Source organism: Chiloscyllium plagiosum, unplaced genomic scaffold (assembly GCF_037043375.1).
Source record: "Chiloscyllium plagiosum isolate Xiang-an unplaced genomic scaffold, Cpla_swu_hap1 HiC_scaffold_7, whole genome shotgun sequence".
NCBI lineage: Eukaryota > Metazoa > Chordata > Chondrichthyes > Orectolobiformes > Hemiscylliidae > Chiloscyllium > Chiloscyllium plagiosum.
The window spans coordinates 46099165-46113223 of record NW_028270145.1 but is presented as its reverse complement, the minus strand read 5'-3'; the positions used below and the strand labels follow the sequence as shown (position 1 = coordinate 46113223).

The window sequence follows — 14059 nt, the reverse complement described above, 5'->3', positions numbered from 1 at the left end:
TTCCTAAAGTACAGAGCCTTACAGTAACCCCCTATCAACCTCTTGATGCAGACGGAGTTGTCATTGCCTCTTATGTGACAGGCTCTTTAAACTATTGCATTCTTGGACAGAGGTTAGAGCTATTAGTTCTGAAGGATCACTGGACCCAGAATGTTAATTCTGCTTTCTCTCCACAGGTGCTGCCAGCCAGACCTGTTGAGTTTTTCCAGCAATTTCTGTTTTTGTGTCAGAGCACTATCTTCCCACAGTTTTTGATAGGCCATGCAGGAAAATCTGAAGAATCTAAAAAGGATTGCATGAAAAGCCTGTGCTCATTAGTCACAGCTCACTCTGCAGTAATCCCATTGCACAGGAGAGTTTGCACAGAGGCCTTTGATCAAGTGTTTTCCACTTGCTGCTATTAATTTGAGTTATTAACTTCTCCAAGTGTTTTCCTCCTATCTGATTTACCATAAAGATGGATGTGTTAGAACAGATGTCTGGTTGGGGATAAGAGGTGGCCTGCTTGGCTGAGGGTGAGTCATCATGAGAAGTCCTGCACTGAGTGAAAGAAAGTGTGATCAAAATGCCATAAGCAGTTAAAGGTACTCCATCAACCCCACTGTGTTGAATTCTTAACAGAATGTTTATTTTGTTAAGAATCACAGGTGAAGGACATTATTTAGTGGGGACAAGAGGTCGGAGGTAGGAAACATGTAAATAAATCTGGTATCAAAAAGTTTATTCCTGTTTAGCTCATTTCACCAACTGATGTTAGATCGCCTTGGCAGAAGACAGTCAATTACTGGGCATATGTGGCTGAATCTTTAATGTGTAAATTAGGAGGAGGAGGGAGAAGGAATTAATGAGGAAACTTGTCTTTCTGAGCTTTCAGCAACAGACAAAGTTATTCTCGGCCTGAATTCTTACTGTTTTTACTCCAACATTTGGAAGAGCTGCCTCCTTGGGTTGATCCTTTTTTAAAAAAATTAATGTATACAAGGTATTGGCAACACATAATTTTGGGAAGAAGTGCTCAACTGAGGTTCCACTTTATATGAATAATGGTCCTAGTGGCATTCAAGTTCTTTCAAGTGTCATTTATCTTGGAAAAAGCGATAAGGTGACTGGGTAACATTGGCGTGCTTGTTGAGAGTAATTGCTTTATCACTGTTCGAGTGTCACGATTTGTTATACTGTGTTTTACTTTGAGCGCACACAGGTGCACTGATTTATGGTGTCTGACTTATGAACATTCATATTTACAACCATGAGCCAGTACAGGGATGTAAGTTTAAAGACCCGACATATGAACGTTTCCTGTACTTACAAACAGCTCCTTTATGTTGTCCTGCACTGTGCTGTGAGTTGCATACAAATTGACTTGCGAATGGGTTCTGATCTGAGTCCGTTCATAACCTGGATACTGCCTGTACTTTGAGAAATTAATGTTGCAATTATTATTGAGAGTGAGCCTGTGATCTAACACTCCAAAACAGTTAGCTTGGAAATAGTAGGCCTGTCTTAGACAATAGACAATAAGTGCAGGAGTAGGCCATTCAGCCCTTCGAGCCTGCACCGCCATTCAACATGATCATGGCTGATCATTCCTAATCAGTATCCTCTTTCTGCCTTATCTCCATAACCCTTGATTCCACTATCTTTGAGAGCTCTATCCAACTCTTTCTTAAATGAATCCAGAGACTGGGCCTCCACTGCCCTCTGGGGCAGAGCATTCCACACAGCCCCACTCTCTGGGTGAAGAAGTTTCTCCTCATCTCTGTCCTAAATGGTCTACCCTGTATTATTAAGCTGTGTCCTCTGGTTCAGCACTCACCCATCAGCGGAAACATGTTTCCTGCTGCCAGAGTGTCCAATCCTTTCATAATCTTATACATCTCAATCAGATCCCCTCTTAGTCTTCTAAACTCAAGGGTATACAAGCCCAGTCGCTTCAGTCTTTCAGTGTAAGGTAATCCTGCCATTCCAGGAATTGACCTCGTGAACCTACGCTGCACTCCCTCAATAGCCAGAATGTCTTTCCTCAAATTTGGAGACCAGAACTGCACGCAGTACTCCAGGTGTGGTCTCACCAGGGCCCTGTACAGTTGCAGAAACACCTCTTTGCTTCTATACTCAATTCCTCTTGTTATGAAGGCCAGCATGCTATTAGCCTTCTTCACTACCTGCTGTACCTACATGCTTGCCTTCATTGACTGGTGTACAAGAACACCCAGATCTCTCTGTACTGCCCCTTTACCTAAACTGATTCCATTGAGGTAGTAATCTGCCTTCCTGTTCTTGCCACCAAAGTGGATAACCATACATTTATCCACATTAAACTGCATCTGCCATGCATCTGCCCACTCACCTAACTTGTCCAAGTCACCCTGTAATCTCCTAACATCCTCATCACATTTCACCCTGCCACCCAGCTTTGCATCATCAGCAAATTTGCTAATGTTATTGCTGATACCATCTTCTATATCATTAACATATATTGTAAAAAGCTGCGGTCCCAGCATGGATCCCTGCGGTACCCCACTGGTCACTGCCTGCCATTCCGAAATGGAGCCGTTTATCACTACCCTTTGTTTCCTATCAGCCAACCAATTTTCAATCCAATCTAGTACTTTGCCCCAATACCATGTGCCCTAATTTTACTCACTAACCTCCTGTGTGGGACTTTATCAAAAGCTTTCTGAAAGTCCAGGTACACTACATCTACTGGATCTCCCTCGTCCATCTTCAGAGTTACATCCTCAAAAAATTCAAGAAGATTAGTCAAGCATGATTTCACCTTCATAAATCCATGCTGACTCTGTCCTATCCTGTTACTACTATCCAGATGTGCCGTAATTTCATCTTTTATAATAGACTCCAGCATCTTTCCCACCACTGAGGTCAGACTAACTGGTCTATAATTTCCTGCTTTCTCTCTCCCACCTTTCTTAAAAAGTGGTATTACATTAGCCACCCTCCAATCCTCAGGAACCGACCCCGAAACTATCGAACTCTGGAAAATAATCACCAACGCATCCACGATTTCCCGAGCCACCTCCTTCAGTACCCTGGGATGTAGACCATCAGGCCCCGGAGACTTATCAACCTTCAGACCTAACAGTCTCTCCAACACCAAATCCTGGCAAATAAAATTCCCTTAAGTTCAGGTCCTTCAGCCACTGTTACCTCAGGGAGATTGCTTGTGTCTTCCCCAGTGAACATAGATCTGAAGTACCCATTTAATTCTTCTGCCATTTCTTTGTTCCCCGTAATATATTCCCCTGTTTCTGTCTTCAAGGGCCCAATTTTAGTCCTAACCATTTTTTTGCCTTTCACATACCTAAAAAAGCTTTTACTATCCTCCTTTATATTATTGACCAATTTACCTTCGTACCTCATTTTTCCTCTGTGTATTTCCTTCTTGGTAATCCTCTGTTGCTCTTTAAAAGCTTCCCAGTCCTCAGTTTTCCCACTTATCTTCTGGAAAAGAAAACTGTTTTTGACTGGGATTGCAAATTCCACTCCAGAGAATTGCCCACCTGTTGGACTACGTTTTGGGAGGTTTTTGTGCTTTTTGATATTTCTTCTTCATACTTAATTGAGAGATGAATTGGTACAGGCAAAAGGAAGTCTTCTTTGATGATGTTGAAACTTATTTTCCTTCATTAGAATGTCGATGGAATGATAATGAAAAAGGAAGATGTCAGGCAGGAATTGCTAGCTTTCTGACTGAGGTGAGTGGTAATTGCTTCTTATATAATAATGAATCTTAATGAATATGTGCAATATGTTAACCCCACATTTTGTGCTGTAGGAGTTAATCATAATGGGAGCTCCTGGATCTCGTTTCTGGACTGGAACTGTTGCTGTCAAAAATGAAAAGACAGATTCTTTGCTCTTTTACAAGGATGATGAAAATATAGTTCAATATGGAAGCTACCTAGGTATGCAACTCCTGATCATCAATATACCCATTGAGAGACCAGTTTTATTCACATGCTGAATATAAGCAGTTTAAGAACTGAATGTAGCTCCGGTTCAATGCTGAGTAAATCTTAGGAGAACTCTCCCATTCCTAATGAAAGGTCTATAACTTTGTTCTTTAATATTATGTATTTTATGTATTTTAACATGTTTGTTGTGCTTTTGCTGCTTTAGTCCACTATGAATATCAGTGTAACTCTGAGGTGCTGTGCTTCAGATGATGCATAACACCTAGGTTTGCTCAGGTAGATATAAGTGATCCCATGATGCTATTTGAAGAATCGGGAATTTCCCAGTGTCCTGCTGAACGTACCACTGTCAGCAGCACCAAATGAAAATTGGTGAACTGACTGTTCATCCATTCAATCACTGAGCATGGAACTGTGCTGTGGCATTTGCTTAAGTGAGGATAATTCAGAAATAATACATTAATTGTGAAACATGCTGGGATTCCTGAGAATGCAAGGATTGAAGACTACAAATGTGAATTTGTCCTTATTGGAGGTCAAAGTTAAAAATCATACAACACCAGGTTACAGTCCAACAGGTTTATTTGGAAGTACTAGCTTTCAGAGCAATGCTCCTTCGTCATGTAGCTAGTGGGGCAGAATCATAAGGTACAGAATTTATAGGACAAGATCATAGTGTCATAGTGATATGATATGTTGAACAATGTGTATTGTGTGATTTTTAACTTGGCCCACCCCAGTCCAACATCGGGCATCTCCTTATTGGAGGAGTGAGTGTTAGGTTGTTGACATGTGATGTTAAAACCAGAGTTATAGATTAGTTCCATGTTATAGTACACGTAAATGCTCAGAAATATATGTTACAGTGATTAGAAGAAGAAATATGTGAAAACATAGTTGAATATTATACAAGATTACAGTATTAAAGTAGATTTATATGTTTAAGGTTAGTCAGTGTGCTAGCACAGATATCTTGACCCAGATTAAATGCAGTTGCAATGCATTAAGCAATCATAGAATTTTATAGTACAGGCGACCATTCAATTTATTGTATCTGTACTGGCTACTGAAAGAACTACTCAGCTAGTCCCATTCTCCAGCTTAATTTGTGTAGCCCTCTAAATTAATCACTAGCAAATATATATCCAGGTCACCTTTGAAGCCGCCTTTGGAATCCACCTCCACCACTTTCTTGGGCAATGCATTCCAAACCTAACAACTCTCTGAGTAAAGATGTGATTCCTTATCATGACTTATGTGCATAGTTTCAGGATGAGAGGGGAAAGATATAAAAAGGACCTAAGGGGCAACATTTTCATGCAGAGGATGGTGTGTATGGAATGAGCTGCTAGAGGAAGTACAATTGCAACATTTAAAAGGCATCCAGATGGGTATATGAATAAGAAGGGTTTAAAGGGATATGAGCCAAGTGCTGGCAAATGGGACTAAATTAGAATAGGATATCTGGTCGGCATGGACGAGTTGGACTGAAGGGTCTGTTTCCGTGCTGTACATCTTTTTTGGGATTGCCAGCAAATTGTATCAGTAAACCGATTTTGTAATATTCGGGTGAGATCAATGACATAGCTGAATAACATTGAATGTCATAAATATTCCTTTTGAAAGTATATATTTAGTTGCTGGAAAGTTCAGAGTTACTGTTCCAATTTGTGGTAACTGCTTGTGCTTTCTTGATTGTTTTCATATGCTCATCATTTGTAATTGGAAATTAATCTTCCGACTTCCCTTGGTTGAAGCTTCCCTTGTATCTTCCAGAACTGTTCAGCCATGATCCATCAGTATTTTATGAATGAGATTTTGTGCAGAGGTTATGAGTGTAAGACTGTGCAGTTTGACGTGATGTGCAACCACATTTTATTGTTTCCCAGGTTATGCTGTTAGTGCAGGACACTTTACTTCTCCAAACAGCACAGAGATTGTAGGAGGGGCACCTCAGCAAGAATTAACTGGTCAAGTAAGAATTTTAATTTCTTTTAAAATATTTCCTTAAGTGCAATCTCTTCAAGAAGACATCTTCTGAATTCTGCTCTGCAGCTATAAAAACGACATGAATGACCGAAGTTAGATTACACTGAAAATTCATTCTTCGAAGCCGCTTGAAATATGATGACTTTGCTGTCCAACTTGTGCCTTTTTGTACCTCCTGAATTCAGTCTAATGAAGTGAAACATCTAAAATGGGGAAATTCTAGTAGACATTAATAATCATTTAGCCTGGATTGCTCAAAAGTATGGTAAGAAATCCAGCTTCTCATCAAGACCCAGTTTTCAGCTTTTCTATTTACTCTGACTTTTCAACACCATTCGGCATGAAACTTCTAAACTGATTTGATATAATTTTCATATCAATACTTGGTGTACAAATTTATGTTCAACCTTTGGGCTTGACCAGTAGACATAAGGTAGCATTTGAAAATGAGGGAAGTGCATAAGGGGAGGGCACAGAGATTGACTGGAATTTCACATTCATGGCTGTATTGGTGATTGTTGTGTACAGAAGTTAAAATAAATTGATTTCTCTCAATTGTTTCTCTGCTTGCTTTCCATAATTGCTAATGTGTATGTATTACTGGCATACACTTTTCTCATTTACACACTCAGTATCTGGCTTTGAATCCTTTCTCCTGTATGCCCCCACTCATTCATATCTTGGAGATCTAGCCAGCTCTGTCCCAATCCCATTTGTCCCAGATCTGACCACCATGCCCCTTTCTTCATGGAGCCCACAGTCAGCAGGACTCCAGAGAGAATAAGCATATGGTTGGGTTGCAATCATTCAGCAGTAACGCTGAGAGGAATCTGATGTACAACATGTACAGCAGTATCAGATAGTTGCAGGATTGAGTAGGCAGGCCAAATAAATTCCAATGAAAGGTGTGGCATGAATAATAATGAAGGAGAGGCAAACAAGTTGAAGTTGATAAGTGCTTTTAAGTGGGGGAAGATGCTTGGAATGGATAGATTTAAATGCAAATGTGCAAATTTGTGATTGGAAACGTCAGGAGATCTGGATCAACTGCAGTTTAACAGGAGCAGTAAAATGAGTGAGCGGGATCTGATACACTACTCAGAGTTTTTGATGAGTTGATATGGATTGGTAGACTGGCAGAGTTTTTGGAAGATTGAAATCTAGAGATGATAATGCCATAGATGAAGCTTTGAGCAGCAGTTAGGTTGAGACAAAGATTAATGGTGATATGGAAGGAGAAGTAACATGATATTTATAACTGAGAGTAGATGAAGTCAGAAGCATAGGTTTGAGCTCAGTAAGGTGCCAAGACTTTGAATATACTGGTTCAAATTGAGATAGTGGCTGGAGTGAGATGAGATTTACCACAGCGATACTGAGCTGGTGGTGGAGGCTACAGGTAATGATGTCAGTCTTCTCAATGTTGAACTGGAGGAAACCTAAAAGTGAGAAAACTGCAGGACAGTACTGGGGCAATTGGGTAGTCAAAATGCTGCTGGAGAAGTAGTCTTAGACATCATTGTTATACAGATAGAAGCAAATTTGTTTGCTTCAAATGACATTACCGAGGTGCAAATTTACAGGTGAGAAGAGGACAGAAGTTAGTACTGTGATGTTGCTGCTCCTTGAACAAGGTTATGCTCTTCTTGGCTTTTTTTTTCGGTGAGGCCGTAAAGACACAGGTTCCAAAAAGTCCAGGTTTGTTAGATTTGATTATAGCGAACAGATACTGCCTCAGAGAAAGGGCTTTCAAGTTAAATAAAACACTTGTACAATGAAGGAGGAGTGGTCCGTTCTTCCAGCTCAGATTTTATTTGGTTTGGTTTTAGCTGTCTGGCTGTTCACTGAAAGTAGTCAGTCTGTTTTGAGGCTGCTGGTCCAAGAAGCAGCTACATGGAAGAAGGTGTTCATCTCTGCCATCTCTCTCTCTCCTGTAAGACCCTGTGATTGATTTTACCTTTTGTGCGAAGGAGTGTTTATGAGGATTATTGCAAGTATTTGGTACAGCATCATTAAGTTGGGATAATCTGTTGGGTTTTCACATTGGTTAAGTTATTCTATATTCTATTCTCTTTTGTTTGTGTTTCATTCGGTAATCTTGTAAATAAATTCTGTTTTGGTTAAAATTAAATGGTTGAACCGGCTGCTTCCCTCCTGGAATATCAACTCTACACCTGCTTAAAACAACTAGCAAAAATACAGTCCGGACTACTTTCTTGAAATGTTTTGAGGGGTCTGGCCTGGTCCATAACAGTACTCTGATGATAGGGTTCCACGGACTGAACAAGAAACTAGTGTTCAGATGTTCTAATTTTGATTAGATAAGTAAAGGTAAATGAGTGGAATCCCACCAAGCTGGGAAATGGAAGAGATATTGGACAACTGTGTTTGTGTCAACCATGTCAAGTTGTTCAGGAAATATAATGTACAACAGTAATCAGGGATATTATTTGTAGTCTTGAGAGCTGTTCCATTGTTGGGTGGTGTGAGTGAAATTTGGAATGCGACAAAATAGTTTCATTTTTTGGTATATCTAATGGATAATATAGTTGGATTACTCAGCACAATAATTCTCAGTAAAACAGTGTAGAAAATGTGGAAGTTTTCTTCCTTCATATTACGCAGGAAACAAAAAATGAAATGCATAATTTATCTGATGGTTGTGATTATTTTTGTAGGTCTACATTTTTGAACAGCACGAACAGACTTTGAAAATCATTTTCACAGCAAAGGGTAAAATGGTATGGCATTCGAATGTTATTCAATTCTGTGGTTCTGTAAAGATTGTAGTGTTTCACTTGTTACTTTTGCTTTTAGCTTGGTTCATACTTTGGCTCATCGGTTTGTGCAGTGGATCTGAATTCAGATGGCCTCTCGGATCTGTTAGTGGGAGCCCCTATGTACAGCATAATCAGAGAGGAAGGAAGGGTGTATGTCTACTTGAATACAGGATTGGTAAGACTTGAAGAATTTCTCTTGCATTAATAAATATTTAAATCTCCAATGATGTAATCTTGATAGTTCCTGTTTTTGTAAAAGGGAGTGATGAAGGAGCTGGCGATGGAGTTAGTTGGAAGAAATTCTTATGCAGCAAGATTTGGAGAGGCAATCGTCGACCTTGGAGATATTAATGATGATGGACATGCAGGTTCGGAACATGTAGAATATGCATTTGGGGAATTACTTCATTTTGCATCAGGAAACATCTTTGGAGCATTTAACCTTGTTGGACACGTTATGTAAATAGAGTTGTGGTTATTGTTTTAAAGCATTTGTTGTGCATGAGGGATTTGAATCATGAATACACTGAAAATGTTGTAAAACTTGAAAGGATTCAGAGAAGATTTACAAGGATGTTGCCAAGGTTGGAGGTTTTGAGCTATAGGAAGAGGCTGAATAGGCTGGGGCTGTTTGCCCTGTACTGTTGGAGGCTGAGGGGTGACCTTATAGAGGGTTATAAGATCATGAGGGGCATGAATGGCAAGATTAGCCAAGGTCTTTTTCCCAGGGTGGGCAAGTCCAAACTAGAGGGCATAGATTTATGGTGAGAGAGGAAAGATTTAAAAGCGACCTAAGGGGCAACATTTTCATGCAGAGGGTGGTACGTGTATGGAATGAGCTGCCAGAGGAAGTGCTGGAGGTGGGTACAATTACAACATTTAAAAGGCATCTGGATGGGTATATGAATAGGAAAGGTTTAGAGGGATATGGGCCAAATGCTGGCAAATGGACTAAATTAATTTAGGATGATTTGGTCAGCATGGCTGAGTTGGACCCAAGGGTCTGTTTCTATGCCGTACAGTTCTTTTATGACTCTAATTCATTTTGATTAATTTCACAACAGATATAGCAATTGGAGCACCCCAAGAAGAGGATCAGCAGGGAGCTATTTATATTTATAATGGAAATGAGGAGGGGATATTGTCCATCTTTTCTCAAGTAAGTGACTGAAATTTAGTTTTATCTAAAACTTGGCCTAGAATCTCTACAGTGTGAAAACAGGCCCTTCAGCTCAGTCCACACTGACCTTCCAACAGCAACCCACCCAGACCTATTCCCCTACATTATCCCTGACTAATGCACCTAACCTACACATCCCTAAACACAATGGGCCATTTTACGTGGCCAATTCACCTAACCTGCACACCTTTGGATTGTGGGGGAGGAAATTGGAGAACCCGGAGGAAACCCACGCAGACACTGGGAGAATGCACAAACTCCACACAGTCACCTGAGGCTGGAATCGAACCCAGGTCTCTGGCGCTGTGAGCCACCGTGTTAAACAAATAAACTATGTCACCATACCATTTCAAAAATCTTGGCGTAAACTTCAGCTGCAAAGTGACAGCATTCCACAAATAAAGCAGAACCCAAGATGTGTCCTGTTTAACTAGTAGAAAAATGCATTTCTGAAATTTAAAAATAAAGTTTCAATCTCTGGTTTTCTGATATTGACCCTCAATTAACAAGTTTGCCACTTGTCTGTTTAAGGTCCATTCCAGTCAGGTGGGAAAATATTACCCTCTGGGATTGTCACCTGCACTGGAGCACTGGTGTATCCTCCTCGACTTGGGATTTCTACTTGCCACAAGCATGTGCACCTATTAGTTCTATTCCAGGATTGAATGATTTTATCAGGAAATCCACCTGGGAAGGGATGGGTGAAGGATAGCTGAGGTGGGCATAAAAGAGCAACGGGTGGTTGACAGCCAGTAGGACAAGAGAGGAAGAAATATTTCAAAAGCTATGGCTGGGAATTGAATTGATCACTATGGAATCGTAGAAAAGATATGGCACAGAAAGAGATAATTGATACTTTGGATGTTTTGAGGTATTAAAAATTTAAAACAGGTTTATCATAATTTTGTTTTCAACTCTTATAGCGAATCCACGGACTACGGATTAATAATGCTTTGCGTGCATTTGGCCAATCCATCTCTGGAGGTATCGATATTGATAATAATGGTTATTCAGGTAATTTTCAAATTTTCATTAATACATTTAGTGTATCAAAGTATTTAGTTTTCCTCCGAAAATCTAACGTGCTTTTTGAAGAAACTAAATTATTTTGTATTTTTGAAGATTTCTTTAAATATTGAAGCTGAGCAACAAATAAGTGACACGTTATACATTTTAAAATCAACCAGAGAAGAGCTAATACTGGATTTTGTTAAGTTACCATCAGAAACAACAGTTGATAGCAAACATATAGGAGAGTCATAAATGCCTGTTTTTGAAGTGCAACACCTTTGTCATGTTCCCCATGGATGGAAGAAATTAAGTGAACAGAATGCTGATAGACCTCTGTGCAGCAGATAAGAGTTGACTACTATTTGCATTTCTAAAATGTTTCACCTATAATGACCACAATCTTATGATGATCAATCATTGTCAAGTACAGGTGAATAGTTTGTTACTGTATTTTTGCCTTGGCACCTGGTTTACTCGTATCTAATTTTTTTTGTACTTGCAAAAAGCAGAATGGTAAACCTTTGATTTATTTTCTTTACAAGCATGTATATTTTGATAGATGAAGTCACCATAGTCGCAGAGGTCCATAGGGCTGGTCTCACATTGGAGAGAGATGACCGATAGTGATTTAAACCTGAGGGTCACCAAGCCTCAGGCAAGAGAAGAGATTGAGAGGGCAGGATCTTCCTGGTAATCTCAGCCTGTGCAAGAATTGAATCTATGCTGTTGATATCACATTGCATCACAATCCAGCCATCCAGTTAACTGATGGAGGTCCGTTCGCTCAGTTGGATGGATGGCTGGTTGACTATGCAAAGTGACACCAACTGTTGACTCGCAGGGTGTGACGACTTTCTATATTTACTATATTTTGAGTAAAATTCAGCTTTAAAGTCAGTTTACAGTTTTGGCCATTTACCTTGCAGAAGTAGTCGCTGTATTTGGGAAACATCTGGCTGTTAAATCTATTCAGTTACTATGTCATATTTAAATTGCACTATACTGAAATTTCAGTGGTCTGTTAGAGTAGAAAATGGGCCTGCCTGCTCAATAGAGTCAGATTTCGGGATGATGGCTGAGTTTTCACTTCCCTGAAGTTTGACCAGGAGCAAGTTGAACCCACTTTAGCTGCAATGCAAAATGGTGGGATTAGAACTGACATTATTTGCATAGTCAGGGTGAGCCTTGGAAAACTACCTCAATCTGCTTTTGAAAAGCTGAACAGTTATGGAAAACACTGCCTGAAAATACTGTTACTTACTTGAAGACCTTTCCAATCAAAACATTAGCGGCATAAGATCAATATCGATAAGTATTCATTTATAGGCACTGAAAAGGTAGTTGATCTCTAAATTGATTGTTTTATGTACAGGCATTATAGGCCCTTTCAGAAGCCTCAGTAGAGTGATTAGCAGATTTTAGATGTCAAGACTATAATGGAAACCTTAAGGCTGGCGTTGTACAGGAACTCACCCAAAAGCAATTCATTACAATAGATGTGAATGCACAAAAAACTTCACTGTCAGAACCTAAAATTCAGGCAGAACCCCACCAGGACTAGGTTCCATCTAACTTTCTCCTCAATCCAGAGTTTTACTGGATTTTTGACAATGTAGGTTTAACAGGTACATGTATTCCAATATGACCAGTACCTGTCTACATAGGATCATAAACTGATCTCCAAACTTAAATTTGCTTCCATATGCACAATTGTAAAGAAAGCAAAATGCAAATAAATCATTCTCCAATTTTGGGCTGAATCAGAAATGGTTCAGTGGAAATAATTACATTTTTTTGTAGAGTAAAAACAGTGTTTTGGAGAATTTGATTTCTGATTGTTGAGATTGTATGGAATTTTTGAATGATGCATGAGTATAGAGCCTGTTGATACTTCCGTTCTGATTAATAGGGGCTAAATAATAATGAAAGGAAATTTGCCTGGAATCTTATTTATTTGACCTAATGATGACCATCAATCTGTTGTTTTTCACAGATGTAGCTGTTGGAGCCTTTATGTCTGATACTGTTGTGTTGCTCAGGTAAGATTGAGATGTAATTATTGGGAAAGATGATTTGACGGAGTAAAACATGAATCCCTAAATGACAAAATATAAAGCTGTGATCTAGCAGAACAATATATATTGGTGTAACTTGAGAAATGAAACCTCCAGTTGTTCGATTTGAATGTTACAAGCAGATAATTTTTAGCAAGCAGTAAGTTTATTGCTTATTCGGCAATGCTATGTGAGAATATTTAGTGATACAATTGGCTTACAACATTGCTATTATTTCAGGATATAATGGATTTAGTAACATGCTTTTCATGTACAATGATATGCTTTTATTCTGTACAAAGGATGCAACATTTCAATGTGACAGCGAAGAACTATATGATGCAGTGCATGTACGCTTTCATAGAATCTTGAATAAAGCTTTAAAGTGCAGTCAGGTAATATTAAGACAGTGAGCATAATAAAACATTTGGAAGTGGGTTAGTTGCAGGAGACAGCAGGTGACATTATATTTCGAAAATCATAAGCATAGATAGAATGAATAGCCGATGTCTTCTTTCTAGGGTGGGAAGCCCAAAACTCAAGGGCATAGGTTTAAGATGGGAGGAGAAAGATTTAAAAAGGACCTTAGAAGTAACTTTTTCATTCAGAGGGTGGTGCATGTATAGAACAAGCTGCCGTTTAAAAGACATTTGGATGGATGCATGGATAGGAAGACTTTTAGAGAGAAAAGGATCAAATGCTGGCAGATGGGACTAAATCAGATTGGAATGTCTGGTTGGCACGGACAAGTTGGACTGAAGGGTCTATTTCAGTACTGTATGACTCTGACTTTATGACCCTGTAAATACCAATCAAGAGAGCAATATCAGGCTTCATGAGTAATTTTCTATAATCCAACCTCGGCATCTTTCTCCAATAGAGTTATTTGTTTGAGGGGCACTGCTGTGTATCAGGTTGAGGCAAGCTAAGGAGGACTGCCATGATCAGTGTGGAAACATCTTTCTGCTCCATCCTTTGGCCATCCAATCAACTGACTTAAATAAAACACAGCTTAGAAACTGCACTGAATAAAATGCCAGTGGTGCTGAACTACAACTATGTCCGATCTATCTAAATGATCACAGATTCAGAAAGACAAAGCAAGCTGGT

General features: G+C 39.4%; 1 protein-coding gene across 2 annotated transcripts in view; it reads left to right on the top strand.

The window, feature by feature from the left end:
- Window positions 1-14059, top strand: part of itga4 (integrin alpha 4) — a 184673-nt gene that overhangs the window by 50775 nt on the left and 119839 nt on the right. For both annotated transcript variants that reach the window (XR_015757649.1, XM_043693478.2), the window contains exons 5-13: window positions 3652-3716; window positions 3797-3926; window positions 5825-5910; window positions 8603-8665; window positions 8742-8879; window positions 8964-9072; window positions 9769-9863; window positions 10808-10898; window positions 12889-12934. Coding sequence is in view for 1 of the 2 variants with exons in the window: in XM_043693478.2 (XP_043549413.2) it covers window positions 3652-3716; window positions 3797-3926; window positions 5825-5910; window positions 8603-8665; window positions 8742-8879; window positions 8964-9072; window positions 9769-9863; window positions 10808-10898; window positions 12889-12934 (823 nt within the window). In the remaining variant the exon portion in view is untranslated. The remainder of the gene's footprint in view (window positions 1-3651; window positions 3717-3796; window positions 3927-5824; window positions 5911-8602; window positions 8666-8741; window positions 8880-8963; window positions 9073-9768; window positions 9864-10807; window positions 10899-12888; window positions 12935-14059) is intronic.